We start from the raw sequence: 15,912 nt of genomic DNA, 5'->3' as shown, positions 1-15,912 counted from the left end.
CAGGCCCTTTTTCAGTTCAGAAATTCAACGTTCTTATGCAGCAAGCTGCTGAGAATAGAGCTCCACACCTGATAAAAACCACAACACATCAGCATGACACACTATACATACCTCAGGCTGTCATGGCGACTGGAGTCGGGCTTCAGAGCAGCAGTGCTGTGCATCTTATGTAAGGTCATCACCAAGATAACCAGGTTCAACTGAGGCCCAAGAAAAGAACGCACAGCAAACCCTGTTTACTCCTCACGGCGACTCAACATGATGATGACTCGCATGAAAATGATCCACATGAGAGCGTTCTATCTCACCGTAATGACGACAGCAACGGGCCCAAGAAAACTTGAGATGAAGTAATTATCTGTTCGCAGCCAGCACCTGCACACACACACACACACACACACACACACACAACCAATTTACAAATACAATTAAGAACCCCTAAAAATAACAAAGTCATTCTGAGCTGAAACAAGAAGTGACCAGATCGGGTACATACGCAGCCTTTGAGCCGTAGCCTCTGAAGTCTATGGCTGCGGACACGGCCACCACCAGCCCAGGGATAGAGTAGCCACACAGGTAGAAATACTTCCTCCTGGAGTTACGTCCCTCAAACACCTCCCGCTGCAGCAGGTACAGCTCCACCGCCTCCAGGCACAACCAGCAAAACACTGAGAGCAGTGAGAAGTGCAGCAGGCCAGCAATGATGGAGCACACAACCTGGACATTTGAACAGAGCAGGAGGGGTTGTTTCCCAGATCCAGAATATCGTACTCTTTTATTCTGAATGCGTTCAATCAAAGCACTCACTGTGTATTGAGTCTTGTTGGCACCAACTAGGAAGAGCAGCTCAGTGATGAGCAGGTTGGCCCACAGGTTGCAGTGGATGGTGCTGTGGTCTGTGTGCCAGGGCGCCCCCTGGCAGCACAAGGTGGTAAGGCAGGTGGCCAGACACACCAGTGCTACAGAGATGCCGACCCAGGAAACCACATAGACGAGAAGCTCCTCGACACCGGCCCCAAACTGATGAGGAGGAGCAGGAGAGAGCAGAGACAATTTTTTTTTTTTTTTTTTTAATACATCAGATCATAAAGGGTGTATGATTGTAGAGCATATGTGAATGATTGCGTGTCTTTGCCTCTGGTTGCGTAACCCTGCGAGTTACATAACATCCATTCAGATGAATAAAATCACACCTAACAAAGAGAACATCTTGCAGAGAAACACTGAATTCAGTTTGATGGCAGGACAAAATACCCTGCAGCATTCATCACTCTCTCTCCCTCTCAGCCTCTCTCTCTCCCTCATGCAGCTACAACCCACAATTATCACCCCCTCTGAGCTTGATTTTTAAACAACATTTTGGAGAGCTCCACGGTGGTGGAGTCCAACCGTGCTACAGCAAATGAGTGCACAAGGGTGGAGCCGGGGCGCCACTGGTGGTCGAAGATGGAGCTGGATTAATGAGATTCGCGTTTGGCACCTGATCTTCTCAAGAAAAACTTTGGCAGCGGTAATGTTTAGCACATGCGATGGCTATTGGCTCAACGTTTGTAACAAATTAAACACTGACAAATCAAAAGTGGCTCAGATAAAGCTACATTTTGCTTCGCACCATTTCCCTCCAATGTCACTCTCAGGGTGGGAAGCTTGAATGCCGGATAACGTGATGCTGCTGTGTTCCAGGCTGTGCGTCACATAAATGTAGGTTATATGACAAACTGTTGTCATTTTACAGCTTCCCAAATGAGCAGCAACTGAAAAGATCATGAACAGCGGAAATTTGGAGGCACATTTGGCCATATTTCAACAATATATTTGAGAACTTGCTGGCTGATGTTAGCATTCAACAACTTTCTAGCTTACATTACAGCTTGGTTACACCCTGTGTATTTCACTTACAGGTTCAGAAAAATGTGTGTGTGTTGATATTTCTGAGGTAATTTGAGTTTTTGAGTTCCACACACTGAGTGTGATGTCAAAGGAAAATGGCTGCCATCTGAATGATCTGTTGTGTTTCTTTTGTGTTTGAGAAAAGTTTCACAAAAATAAAAAAAAAAAGTCACACTTTAGCCCTAAATCTGCTTTCTATCTGCTGCCAATGTGAACTTAACACCGTCACGTGATGTTTTTGTGGTGTGTGTTACTCACAGCTGGTTGCTGATACGTCATGAGCACAGCATAGCTGGACAGGTGGTTGCAGGCGCAGGTAGTGTGTGTGTTGTTGGTGTGTAACAGGCGGCAGCCCTGTGTAGACCACCTGCCGCTCCCAGAAACCCCTGATGCGTTCCAGAAAGAGCAGTTGGGGCCAAAGTGATTCTCCAGCTGCGGAGGCAAGCACATATTAGTGCCTATCAAAGATACTCAGGAACCAGATTCTGCACAGTCTAAACATTCAATTTGAGGTCAAATCAGACCTGCAGGTGCCGTAGAGTGAAGATAACCGGCTCGGAAAGGTAAACTCTGTTGGATCCTCTGTGCACAGACGCAGAGATGACATGGGAGTTCACCACCAGGCTCCTACGCCTGGCATCGGACCCCTGGCCCAGCCCCAGACCGAGCCGCAGAGTGGAGTTCTGGGTGGTGAGGAAGGAGCCCAGGTTCTTATAGAGAGTGAGGACCAGCTTTACCTGGCCTGCAGAGGAAAGAGAGAGAGACAACATATCTTTATTTCTAGTTTTCCCTTTACTTCATTTCCAGAAAGCTGGAATTTCATCTTATTGTTTATAATGTTTGGATTTTTAATATGTGTTGATTTGTTTTGGTGTGTGCCACGGACCATTGTTGCTGTACTGCTGCAGGGCCAGTGCTGATATCTGCAAGATGCTGTCGCTGTCGTAGGAGTGAGGGAACCTCAGGTCCTGTATGTCTGCCTCTGTGTTGAGCACATATACCTCCAGATCTGTGCACACACAGGATAACAAAATCTCAACTGAACTGGTAATTTACACAATGTTTAGAGCATGAGTGATGAGGAAGAGAACGCCCACATACCGACATTTGGTGCCCTGTCACTGAAACGACCTTCATAGAGATTGTTAGCCAGTAGAAATGCCCCTTTTTCTACCGCGTCTAACAGTAGTGATGCTGAGCGGGACTGGTCCACACTGCTCATGTCCGCCCAGGACACAAGAGCCTCAGGGCCCAACAGGTTATCAACTGTCTGAACGACCGCCTGATGGACAGAAAGGCAGGGAAAAGGGTTTTATTCTTGCTCCTGATAATTATCAATTTACCTGTCTGTCTGTCTGTCTGTCTGTCTGTCTGTCTGTCTTACCTGAACATAAGCTCTGCATGTGCGCTCCCTCTTCTGCAGCTGAAAAGGAAAAAAATAATAAAATCCATTGTTAAAGCCATCATCACTGACATTTCTGCTTTCATTTCCAGGAAAGGTCAAGCACACATCTGCTCTGACAACAGGAACAATTTACCTTGTTGTAATTGCGTGCCGCTGACTCTTTATTGGCTGGTCTCAAGGCCTGGAGCTGGGAGTCCAGGATGTCCAATAGCTGTTCAATTAGCCTGACGGACATGCTGACATCACCGGCATAGATCCGCCCACGCGTCAGGTTGACCAGCTCCCCGGCGATGTTGGCTGCGTTCTCTCCGCTCTTGATCTGGAGTGAGGCGGGGGTGTTTGTAATGTCAAATATTTTGACATTTAAGAGAGAACTGCTTGCTGACTGGCTTTGGGGCATTTGCACAGTGTGTGTGAATGTGTGTGTTTGTGTGTAAATGTGTTTGTGTGAATATGTGACTAACCTTCTGTGCAATTTGGCTGACCCAGGGAGAGGTGCAGTTGGAAAGGTCAGGCCCTCTGGAGCTCCAGCCCACTGGAGACTGCATGCACTGATAGGAGGCTATACCTGCAGAGACAGACGGGAGGGTGCAGACAGACAGAGAGAGGAACAGTTTGTGTTAAAAGGTCCTGAAGTTGTCTGTCACTTTGTGTTTCTCCTAGCACGTGTGTTTCCATGTGTCTTTTACCCTTACAGGAAGACCAAAGATAGCCACCACATTTTTTTTAAGTAGCAGTTAAAAACAAAAGCCAACAATCAAATGTGTTGTTTAGATGAACTGTCACTTCATTGAAGGTGTACTATGCATTATTTTCATAAATAAATAAATAAATGAATAAAAAGCTTTCAGTATTGTGCTGTGTTCAGGATGTTTCTGGGTGTTGGCCTTCGGGCGGTGGGTGAGTCGCCCCCTGCCAGCAACAGTGTGAGGTTGAGACTTCGCAAAATGACAGCGCCGTTTCATCCCTGCTCTCCGTCTTTCGAACAGAGCTGCATGCCTGTTTGACCGAGGGCAGGGCAGAGCTATAGACTATAAACTACATGAGGCTCAAAAGCGTTGCACAGCTACAGTCAGGTGATAATTCTTCCTGCTCCCAATGGTTCAAAGCTCTTGTGCTAGCGTTGTCAACATGGGCACTTCCCTGGTAGCGGTTAGCTGTATGGCTGGCTAAGCTAACAGTAGCTTCAGTCATGGATGTATGAACACAACAGTCACTCTGGTGATATGCTGCCCTTATTTGACGGGCGTGTGAAGTCAACAGATGGCCAATTCCTACGTATTGCATCTTTAGTATCAAATGTATTGTGTTTATATACATAGAATGAAAAACAGGACTAGAGCTAGTCTGTTATACACCAGTTCTGCCAGTTACGTGTAAATATAGGACACCCGTCTTCAGTTGGAAAACAAGATTTAACATAAGATTATTCCCAGTGTAATTATCATCTCTGTGCCCAAACCATGTCCAAGCCATTCAACATGATTAGGTCGAGGCGAAATGCTCCCCAGGCTGATCTACATAATCAGCATAACAGCTTTTCCTCCAAGGGAGCGCTGGGCTGAAGACAGCTGCACAGCGAGAGGAAGAGTGGACGAACCCAGCTTGTCCCAACGCTACTTTCTTCTTCTCTCTCATCTGAAGGCGAGTTCAAAGAGAGGACATTCGACTACATTTCAAAGGGAAACAAGATATAGACACACTCACATGCAAATACCACACACACAACACAACACAAAAACTGGAATGCTGCACACACACACACACACACACATATATATATCCTACCCAGTGACCCTTTGGGGCAGGGCCTCTCCACTGTCTCTCCCTTCAGCGTGGGTGGCCACTGCACCCCTCGTGCCACCCGGCCCTCACATCCGCCCACCTGACCGGGGCTCCCTGGAGCCAAGGGAACACGCAGAGGTGGACGCGGGGTCAGAGGGACCATGGCTGTGATCGGCCGCTGATCAAAGGGTCCTCGGTTGATGACGCCTATTGGGTGAGAGGCCGATGGTCGCACTGGGGTCAGCGCGACGGTGGCCGTGTAAGAGCGTACGGTCGTCATGAGAGAAGAAAGGGGACCTGAAGGGAAGGACACACTGCTGATTCTCTTGTTTCGTCACATATGTCCAAATACAGAAGGGCGCTTGTCCCACGTACCTTTAGTGGGCGGTGGTGGCGTGAACTGTAGCGGGTATCTCAGCACGTAGTAGTTATTCCACACATACAGCTGGTTGTCTCTGGGGTTGTAGTCTATGGAGGAGATGTACTGGTAAGGGTTGGGGAACGGTATTTGAACGGGCAGCTCCTGTCCACGGCTGGTGTCGTAGGCATAAACCACCATGTCGCTGCCAACTCGGCCCTCCGCCTGCCCCTCATCATCCTGGAAGACGGAGCGCACAGCGTAGAGCACGCCACAGGCCATGAAGGCGTTGCTCGCCCCACGCTTGTCAAAGCCGGTAGCCCACGTACCCTCGAAGCGCAGGGTGTATGGATTCACCTGGAAGAGAAAAAAAGGCGTGAGAGGATGAGAGGACTCTAATCAAAACATTCCCTCTTGTGTCTTTTCAATCATTATCTGCTTTCATTCCTTCCACTGCACCTGGCTGACCACGATGCGTCCATTATTGGCTTCAGTAGAGTAGATCACCCAAAGGCCGTTCTCGTCCACCGCCAGATCGATGTCTGACTTCCCTCCCCAGCGGTACGGAGAGGTGTCATGGTAGTTAGCATTGACCACCACTGCTTCGCCGCTCTTGATGCGTGTCCGCAGGTCGTACTTGACCAGGTTGCGCGTTCGCTCCTTGTTGTAAAACACGGCGCCGTCATACACCACAAAACCCGTACCGTCCACGCGGCTCGGCAACCTGGGACACAGAATGAGAAAAAAAAAAAAAAAAAAGTTTGAACTGCACGTGCAAATTTCTCAAGTTTTGATGAGGTGAAAGATTTCTGAATGTGTGCTCTTTTTCTTTGCTCATGTCAGCCCACTGGTTTAGTAATACTCGTAAATATTATCCATGGATGTTTTTTCAGATGTTTAAAGTTGAAATCCTATTGACTTCTGTCCCGGTTGCTGGGCAACACCTTCACTGTTTTAATAGCACGAGTCCAAGAGCTTCATTAGAAATGACATTAAATTGACAGATAATTATCTACATGTGCAGTTTCCTGTGAATTCCTCCTGCATGTGCACACTGTTTAAAAAAAAACAAAGTTAACACTGTTATTACCTCACACATTCTGTTGACTATTCCAGTGAGGCAATCATTTTCATTTTATTTCAAGATTACACAGGCACATCTTCAAATTTCTGTTTCTGTTTTGTATAAAGGTCAAAAATTAACAATTGCCCCATGAATTAATTTACACATCTACACACCGTGGACATTACTCACTTATATGTGGTGGTGACTCTGTTCTGTCGGTAGTCGTCCCACGAGGCGTACTCGTACAGCACCTCTGTCCTATATGGCGTCCATGGCATGACGTACAGCCTGTCACCAGCCTGCAGTGGGTCCTTACACCACGCCCCTGACTGATGCTCCGCTTCCAGGAGAGAGGACGCCGGCTGGATGCTGAGCAGCGAGCCGGGACACACGAAAACTGGAAGATGGGAGTTAGGAGGGGTAGAAAGCAGGATGTGAGAGAGAAAGGAAGAGAGAGGGGGCAAGGAGAAGAAGAAGAAGAAGAAGAAGAAGAAGAAGGGGGGAGAAAAGAGTGGAAAGATAGTGGAGGCAGGTGCGGAGAGAAAATGGATCGATGCATGAAAAATGGATTGAATTAGATGCATTTGATGCAGCAAGAAGAAAAAGGAATGAAGAGAAAAAGAGAGAGGGGTTTAAAACACCTGTGCTGAACCCGAGAGACAAGCAACAGAGGAGACGTTTAAGTGTTGAAAATCACACACTGTTCGTGTGTTTGTGGTGAGTAATACAACAGGGACACTGCAATGAAAGGTGTGTGAGAGGATTGATGTGCTTTGTGTGTATGCATGTGTGCATATGTGTGTGTGTTTGTGGGTTAGTGCAAAAAGAGTGAAAAAGAGTGTGAGGTAGAATCAGGGACGCAGAAGGCGGGGCTAAATTTTGCCTTGAAGTGAATGAGAGGGCAGGTTAGTTTACGCCGGGCACAACGATTGGTCCACCCCACATGTCAATAACTGTATGGACACATATGTATACTGTACAGTCTCACACTGGCATGCAAGAAGGCATGCACACACACTCACACACATAAGCAGTGCTTGGTAAGCACACATCCAGACGGATAAATAATCACACACGTTTGGTCTTATTTTTCCTATGAAGATAAATAAGGGGCTCTTCCTATAAGGGAAGAAAAGGGAAAATAAGCATGATGAGGATGATCGGACAAGAAGGAAGGATTTGAATGACGGATTTGAAAGAAAGAACGAAAGAAAGAAAGAAAGAAAGAAAGAAAGAAAGAAAGGGTGCCTGTGTGTGTATAGGAAATAGAGCAGCGAGGGCATAGGAGATTATGTTTATGTTAGCGTGAGTAGTTGTGTTTATGTTTGTGTGTGCACAGAGAGACCGAGGGAGAGAAATAAGAGACAGAGAGATCGACCAGGTGCAAGAGGAGAAGAAGAAGGGAGGAAACTGCAGAAAGAGAGAGAGAGACAAGAAGAAAAAAGAAAGAAAGAGAAAGAGATGTGCAGAACCTGCATAAAACTGGATAAAAGGACGGGTTTTCCATACAACAAGAGATGGATAATATGGGGGGGAAAGAAAATAATAACCAAGGAGGAAATGAAAAAAGGGGGGCAACATCCAGCATGACTACGAAACAACGTCCTAGGGTAGGAGGAAGAGAGAAATGGCAGGAGAGAGGAAGAAAAGGAGAGAAAAAGAGGGGGGTGGGGGTAAGGAGAGATCAAGATGCTACAATGTATTGTCTTTACCTTTTTGGTCCACTTCTACTCAAGCATAGGAAAAAAAAGAGGGAGAGAAAGAAAGAGAAGTCAGAGGGTGAAAGAAGGGAAGTAAAGAGAAGCAAGAAAGCAAGCAAGAGCAAAAGACAGAAAGAGAAAGAAAGAAAGAAAGAAAGAAAGAAAGAAAGAAAGAAAGAAAGAAAGAAAGAAAGAAAGAAAGAAAGAAAGAAAGAAAGAAAAAGAAAGAAAGAAAGAAAGAATTGCACAGATAAAGACTTTGGATCTCATTCTCACCACAAACATTATAGTTCACATAAAAGAAAGAAGAAGCACAAAAGGAGTCCCAGCATACTCCCCTCCCCTCCACACCCATCACTCCTCTCCTCTCCTCTTCTCCCTCCTGCCCTCCCTTCCCCACCCCACCCTACCCCTTCTCCCTCCCTCCACCTCCTCCCCCCTGATCTCTCCTTCCCTCAATCAGGCTCCTGTGGAGAAAAGAGAGCAACTCCTGTGGCGTGAATCTGAAAAAGAAAACACACACGCATGCACGCGCGAGTACACCCGCGCACTCTTGCATACTCGCGCGCGCACACACACACACACAAACGACACACAGTATGCAAATGCACTACAGTTTCCCTCTCTGCACTTTCTCCATCCAACTTTCTGTTTTGTGTTACACACAACACACACTCACACACGCACAGACGCTCCCTGAGAAAAAAAAAAAAAAACCCTTTCTATGCATCAATCTCTCGGGGATACAGTCAACATCAGAGGTTATTAGAACATAAAAAAACACCTTCAACCTAAAATGTAGCTCGGCAAAAACAGGTTAAAATTACTGTGTTTTTTGGCATGCGCATGCACATAATTTCATGTGATCATGTTTGTGTGTGTGTATGTGTGTGTGCACTGTATGTGTGTGTTTATTTATGTATTTATATAAATGCATACTCACTGTAAGGGACGCACTCGTACTGGATCTCCAGGTACTTGTATGTTCCTGGACAGGGGTCTGGGAAGACGTCGACCCCGGCGACCACCACACACTGAGTCCTGTTGTTACACCTGGAGGACAGAGGTTGGATGGGTGGATGGATGGATGGATGGGTGGATGGATGGATGGATGATAGAATGAGAAAACAAAGGAGGGAAGGAGAGTGATTAACGGACAGGAAAGGGGAAGTAAAGGACACTGCATTTGTCTGCTCTCCCTCTCCCACTCGCTAAATATTGATCAGTTCTTCTAGGAAAACACTGCTGAGTACACAGCTAATGGTGCAGCCAGGCACTCAGACCCAGCTGGAGAGATTACTGCACGCGCACACGACTTACAACACAAGCATTGGCTTCGTCTAACATTTCCTCTGACATGAATCCACACGTATGTTCTGCGGCAGTGCACACACACTGTATGTACAAAACAGTAGATGCTCTTATTGATTGGTTTAACTGCTTCCGAGATGTTTGTGCATACACAAATTACATTACAATTTGCATCTTTGCCATATAATTTGAGCTCTTGTACAAACACAGAATATAAACCAAGCGCATACACACCTCTGGGCCATAATCTTTAGTGCATCAGGGAGGTAACACTGTGTGTTCTCCATTTGGAAGGGGTCTGCGTCACAGATCTTGTCATCGGTGCGTCCATAGTTGGCCGTCTCCACCATAACCACGTCACTACCTGGGCAGCGTAGCTCTATGGGGTAACCCTCGCACGCCAGTTCCCTGCGCAGCAGACCAAACGGCATAGCAGCCCGGGACATAGCTGCTCATAAGGGGAGGAGGCGGAGAAGTTGGGGGGGGGGAGTAAGATGAGGCCAAGTTGGAGAGAAAAACAGCAATTTAAGGACAATTAGCATTTAATATGTCTTCAGACTGCAATGAGCTGGAGAATCCAGTTGACAGAAATCATTATGTTCTTTCAAAGATGCTTTTATCTCTACGTAGAAAGAGAGGATAATGTGATTTGTAGCAGTCAAAGGGGTAATCTAACAATTTAAAACTGCACTTCCATAATGTCCGGGGGACTCAAGAGAGAGATTTTGATGTAGAATCTACAGCCTAGATCTGTAACGATCAGTTGATGTAAAGAAAATGAATCGCCTATGAAGTATTTTGATAATCAATTCATCGTTTAAGTCATTTTTCAAACAAAAACATTCGCTGTTTTCAAGCCTCTTCGGTGTCAGGATCTATTGCGTTTCTTTGTCATTTATGACAGTAAATTAAGAGTCTTTGTGATTTGGAGCAATTAGAAGAAGAGAAACTGTGATGAAAATTTGATTTTTTGATATTTTATAGACTAAACAATTAATCGAAGAAAATAATCAGCAGATTAATTGATAATTAAAATAATCATTAGATGACCGCTATGATAGCCAAGCTAGCCTCTGTCAGTGTTAAGTCATCAGCACCACTCTGAGTCCCAAAATTCACCAAATATCATCACAATCCATCCAATAGTTGTGATATTTCACTGAAAAGCACTGATGTTCTTTGAAAGTAGGGAAACTCAGAATGCAAAAATCAGATAATTAGCTACGTGTGCAGACGTGACTTCTTCAGAATACAGCTTGTTTCCTAGTAATGTCATGTTAATGGGACAGACCATGCGAGTTGACAGGATTGGTTCATTAGGTTTGTAACATATGAAACCCTAGGTGTCTGAATCGTTTTTTCTAGACTGTCATTGGTAGACTGCATTTCTAAAGCAGAAATGCTCATCCATATCAGGATATTTTGCTCATGATATGTCGTGGTTAACAAGGTTAAAAACTAAACATTTTCAATTGAGGGGGTCTAATATTTGTCCTCTGTGGACCATGAAAGTCTGCACAAACTGTCATGGCAATCCACCTGTTAGTTGATGAGTCATTGAAGTGGCAGAAAGGCGGAAACACCGTGACTTTTGTTTGTAATTAGGTACATTTAGATTTAAAAGTAGTATAAAGCCTTTTGGTTTTCCCAAGGAAGTTGCATGCAGGCAGCAGGTTCTTAAAATAGCAGTCAACTATTAAAGCATTACACTCTTATAATTTATGGACAATTTAAATACAAATGGTCAGCTAAATTACCCATAATGCATCTTAGCCACTAAGTAGCATCACTGGAGATCAAATTAAAAGCAAATTACATGCAACTTCCTCTGGAACCACAAAAGGCTTTATACTAGTTCACTACATTTATTTGATACATTTAGTTTGTAGTTACTTTTAATATTTCAGTACTTCAAATCTCAGATACTTCAAGACTTCTCCATCTTCATAACAGACAGTTATCAGTTTCTTGCCTTTTAACGTTTTTCATTGTTGAAAATGGTGTTCCACAAGGTTCTACACTAGGACCACTTCTTTTCTTTTTACATTCAAATTTACATTTATAACTCTAATATACGACAAATACAGATGTCCTTACATTCTGATTTTGATATAGCAACAATAAATTATTGTTGAATAAGGTGAAAGTACTGCAGTATGGTGTTTGGTATACAACCAAATTGAAATGATTGTTATCCCTTTGACTTGCATATCAGTATTGATTAGGGCTCTCTTTTGTGAAAGTTGATTCATTCAAATATCTTGGACTCTGGGTTGACCTTGAGTGCTCCTTGAAGTCCTACATTGATTTTATTATATAAAAAAAACATGCTAAGTTCAGTTAGCTGCTCAACATTGTCTATCTGAACATATTGTAGACTGCTTAATGTTGTTTTTAATTCTCTATGTGGATTTGTTTTAAAAAGTCCATATAGAATTCATTGTTTAATGAATGAATCACTTTACTGGTTACAGCGTAACTCTAGAAGACAATTTCACTGGGTTCAGTTCATCTTCAACTTGTTTGTTTTAATTGTCCATCCTAATTGAAACAGTTTTTGGTTCAAGGTAGATCTCCATATCCACTCAGACATTTACAATATCTATTTTTCTTTGTCCCCAGAATATTCAAAGAATTAGGATACAGGTCATTCCAATACAAAGCTCCATCCAACTCAATTTGTCTTCCTATGATTATGAGATCTATAACCTCTTTCTGTTATTTTATAAATACAATTTGTTATGCTTTTTAGTTGTATGTGCTTAATATTCAAAGGGCTTTAATTACTCCTTGTATTGAGCTTACTAATTGAATTTCCTGGGTCACTGTATTTATATATTTCATTTTTTCAGCTGAGGTGTGGGTGATAGAGGGTGAGCAAATTGCCTGTGTTTCTGTATATGCAGTGCAAGTTACACTATTTCTGTTTATATCTGTGTTGAAAGGACCCCCTTGAAATGAGATGCTACATCCTGAGGGGCCAGCTTTGAGATATAACAGATGTAAATACAAATAAAAATTCAGATAAAGTAGAATTGGTGGCTATGACTCCTCAAAGTAATATTTACAAACGATAACCTTAGTTTATTTCAGTATGACTATTGTTTTTTATAACAATGGTCCCTTTTAGGGCAGTTACACCAACCTTTATATGTAAAAATGGATGTGTTACCCTTTGAATACATGTTAAAGGGATACAATGAACCTGTGCAATCATGGAGCGGTATGGTACAAAAATTGTGCAGTTATTATTAATGTGACGCAAACACCATGCTGTGATTATCTCTGTCTAATCAAGCCCATATCGGAATTTAATGAGAGCATATAGTTAACACCTATTCTTGCACTGTTAACACTTCAGGTGTAATTTCATTTCATTTTAATTTCATTCTAATGCAGACATGTGTGAAAGCTGACGCTGGAAGGATACCCAGATGAAAACAGAGTGCGACTGCTGACATAAATCACATAGCACCTCCACTGTGACACCTACATGTGATCTGATGCGTAGGTACACTGCAGTATCTTGTGTCTCCAGTCAGTGGGTAGGATAAGGCTTACGCTGCTGGCTATGTGACGTTTGGTAAACACAATCTGACAACTGTAAGATTTTATTTTCTGTCTTTCGAGGGCTGTCACGTCTCTCGTGACTGACGTATTAATCCATGTAAAGCAGGGTTATTGGAGAAAATCACATTACCATTACCTTAATCCGGTTGTTCACATCAGCTTGAGCGTCGTGAACACGTGAAAAGGTGCTTTTGTTGTGCCAGGATTAAAGCCACATCTAAACCAAACATGTCGGTGTGATCAGTATGCTGCCGGTGTACTGTAACTGTCCGTGGTGCTGAATGACTGATTGTTTATTAACTAGATGCTACAGGCAGCTTCTCCTGAAGCACTCCCTTTGGCTGAGAGCTGCACCCTCCAAATGTCTTGGTAAGCTTTTGTTCGACGACATAGCTCATTCTTTTGCTTCCCTTATTTTTGATCCACACTGCTGATTGCTGTGTTGGGATGAACACCCTGTTAAGACACACCCTTGGCACCTGGGCGCTTACCTTGGCTGGAGGGGGCGACGTGAGCCAGAGAGAGCACACACACCCCCAGGAACCACAGTGACACAGCCATGCTGGGCAGGAAGAGTTAGGACGTCACACCAGCAGCCACGTTTAGGAGAGCCTGGGGGAGGAAGGAGGGGAAACGTGAGATTGAGAGTGAGGAGCTTCGGCCTCTCCTTGTGTGCAGATCTGTGTGTATGTGTTGGATGGTCGGCGACACACACCGCCAACAAATGAGTGAGAAAAACGCAGCAGGGTGGGAAGAGGACAGCATAATAGAGAGACAGACCAAGAAGAAAGGGAGAGAAAAAGAGATAACAATTGAGCAATCGTTGCAGCGAAAAAAGTCCCTCAATCTGCTGTTACCATGGTGATAGCACAGTGCAGTCTGAGAGAGCGAGAGTGAGCGAGGAGATACGGCAAGTGTGTGTATCCGTGCGCGTGCATGTGCGCACGCATGTGAGTACGTGTTTTAAGTCCGTAATTAGCTAGGAGCAACAGTGGCTACTGACCCATAAAAGAGTCTTAATCTTTCAATCCTTACACACACACATACACACACCCACACATATATATATTAACACAAACACACACACACCCACACACACAAACAGAGTCAGGCAGGGAGCTTAGGCCACTTTTCAGTAATCCTGAATAAATGATGTTGTGGAGAAGATCTCTTCCCCAGCAGGGGTAACGAGGTAAACAGCCGACTGGAGGCGCAGGTGATCAGAGGGCGACGCTGCACTGTGGAGATTTTACGAGGGAACATACGGGACGCGGGCGGGCGAGCCACAAGAGAACAACAGTAATATGACTCCTTAATATAGACTGAACTCTTGGCCCCGGACAGACGGGAGGATGGAGGCTCAACTGCATCATGCACGGCATCACATTTATTTATTTATTTCCCCCTGCTTGGCAATCTGCTGCTGCAGCGTGTGTGCACGTGGGACTGGCATACACATACATATGTGTGCTGGCGTGTGTTTATTTGCGACTTCCTCTTTCTCTCCATCTTCTTGTTAGGTAATGATGGCGGACAGATTTGGGTCACTCTTCAACAAATGTCCGACATGTATTCAAAGTCTTTCGCTCGTGCAGGGCCCACACACACACACACACACACACAGATGTGCACACATTAGAAAGAGAAGAGAGACCTCTGCCTTCTTTGAGTCCACTGAACCAACAGGACTGTAACAAAGGCCCCAGGACCACCATGACACACACATGTACACACACACACACACACACACACACACACACACACACACACACACACACACACACACACACACACACACACACACACAAGACACAGTACATAAGAGCCTCAACAGAATGAGTCTTTTTCATCATGTACACTGTGGAGGCTTTGTCCCTGTCTATCAACTGTACTGTTAGGACAACGCCATTCTCTTTAAGAACCACGAGGCTACAGGAATTTAGGATTTATTGCACTCATGAAAGTAAAAAACCCTTACTTCCTGTGAACAATCTTAACAATGCTCATACTGTAAACTGTCCATGTCTCTTACTGATTATCTCCACACCCACACAATTTTTCCATCGTCTTCGATGGACCTCCTCCCAAGCCACTATCATTTCCTGTTATTCGACAGTTCCCAGCAATTTCACAATCTTGTTTTCCAAATTTCTACATAATGTTCTGTCCAGACGGAGGCTGTTTTTGAGCTTTAGCCACCTACACAGGCTCCCGTGAAGAGATCTTAACCGGTTGTCTGGTCTCCTGGGGCTTTAGTTCCCATAAGTGAAGTAGTTTCCGCCAGACACTCAGCACACAACAGTTCATAATATCTTCTTGTTATTGAACAGTCTTACAAAACCATCAGACGTGTTTACCTCAACAGCTGCTTCAGAAAAAATGACCTTTGCTGCATTTTTAACTGCTGAGTAAGTTCATAGTCTAAGCACATATCGCCTTTGTGTGGGTACACATTGATTACACACAGACAGGTTAGCCCTTAACCTAGAGTACTACATTTGTTTATCCATAGACATTTTTCACAACACACAGTGATGTGCGCGCACACACGCATGAACACACACACACATACAAACACACATGCACACACGCACACACACACACAATACTCTCATCTCATCCAAAACCCTTATGGCAGCATGTTCTTTTGCTTGCAACTCGCATTGCTCTCTCTCTCTCTCTCTCTCAGACACACACACACACACACACACACACACACACACACACACACACACACACACACACACACACACACACACACATACACACCCTCATGCATGCACCCTTAAGTGTTGATGCAGAGTAAGTAGAGCAAGGACACTGATGG

General features: G+C 44.5%; 1 protein-coding gene across 1 annotated transcript in view; it reads right to left on the bottom strand.

Moving 5' to 3' along the window:
• LOC119018932 (adhesion G protein-coupled receptor L1-like) overlaps positions 1–15,912 on the bottom strand; it is a 32,396-nt gene that overhangs the window by 6,185 nt on the left and 10,299 nt on the right. The window contains exons 2-20 of the mRNA XM_037097008.1: positions 13,577–13,697; positions 9,750–9,963; positions 9,148–9,257; positions 8,217–8,231; positions 6,694–6,901; positions 5,898–6,162; positions 5,456–5,795; positions 5,084–5,377; positions 3,760–3,863; positions 3,429–3,614; positions 3,275–3,313; positions 2,992–3,172; positions 2,777–2,899; positions 2,415–2,632; positions 2,149–2,322; positions 808–1,020; positions 497–717; positions 309–375; positions 112–200 (exon numbers count right to left, since the gene is read on the bottom strand). Of these exons, the coding sequence (XP_036952903.1) occupies positions 112–200; positions 309–375; positions 497–717; positions 808–1,020; positions 2,149–2,322; positions 2,415–2,632; positions 2,777–2,899; positions 2,992–3,172; positions 3,275–3,313; positions 3,429–3,614; positions 3,760–3,863; positions 5,084–5,377; positions 5,456–5,795; positions 5,898–6,162; positions 6,694–6,901; positions 8,217–8,231; positions 9,148–9,257; positions 9,750–9,963; positions 13,577–13,646 (3,131 nt within the window). The 5' untranslated portion in view covers positions 13,647–13,697. The remainder of the gene's footprint in view (positions 1–111; positions 201–308; positions 376–496; positions 718–807; positions 1,021–2,148; positions 2,323–2,414; positions 2,633–2,776; positions 2,900–2,991; positions 3,173–3,274; positions 3,314–3,428; positions 3,615–3,759; positions 3,864–5,083; positions 5,378–5,455; positions 5,796–5,897; positions 6,163–6,693; positions 6,902–8,216; positions 8,232–9,147; positions 9,258–9,749; positions 9,964–13,576; positions 13,698–15,912) is intronic.

This window comes from Acanthopagrus latus, chromosome 1 (genome assembly GCF_904848185.1).
Source record: "Acanthopagrus latus isolate v.2019 chromosome 1, fAcaLat1.1, whole genome shotgun sequence".
Classification (NCBI taxonomy): domain Eukaryota; kingdom Metazoa; phylum Chordata; class Actinopteri; order Spariformes; family Sparidae; genus Acanthopagrus; species Acanthopagrus latus.
Note: the sequence above shows the minus strand (reverse complement) of the source record. Positions and strands in the feature narration are given on the sequence as shown.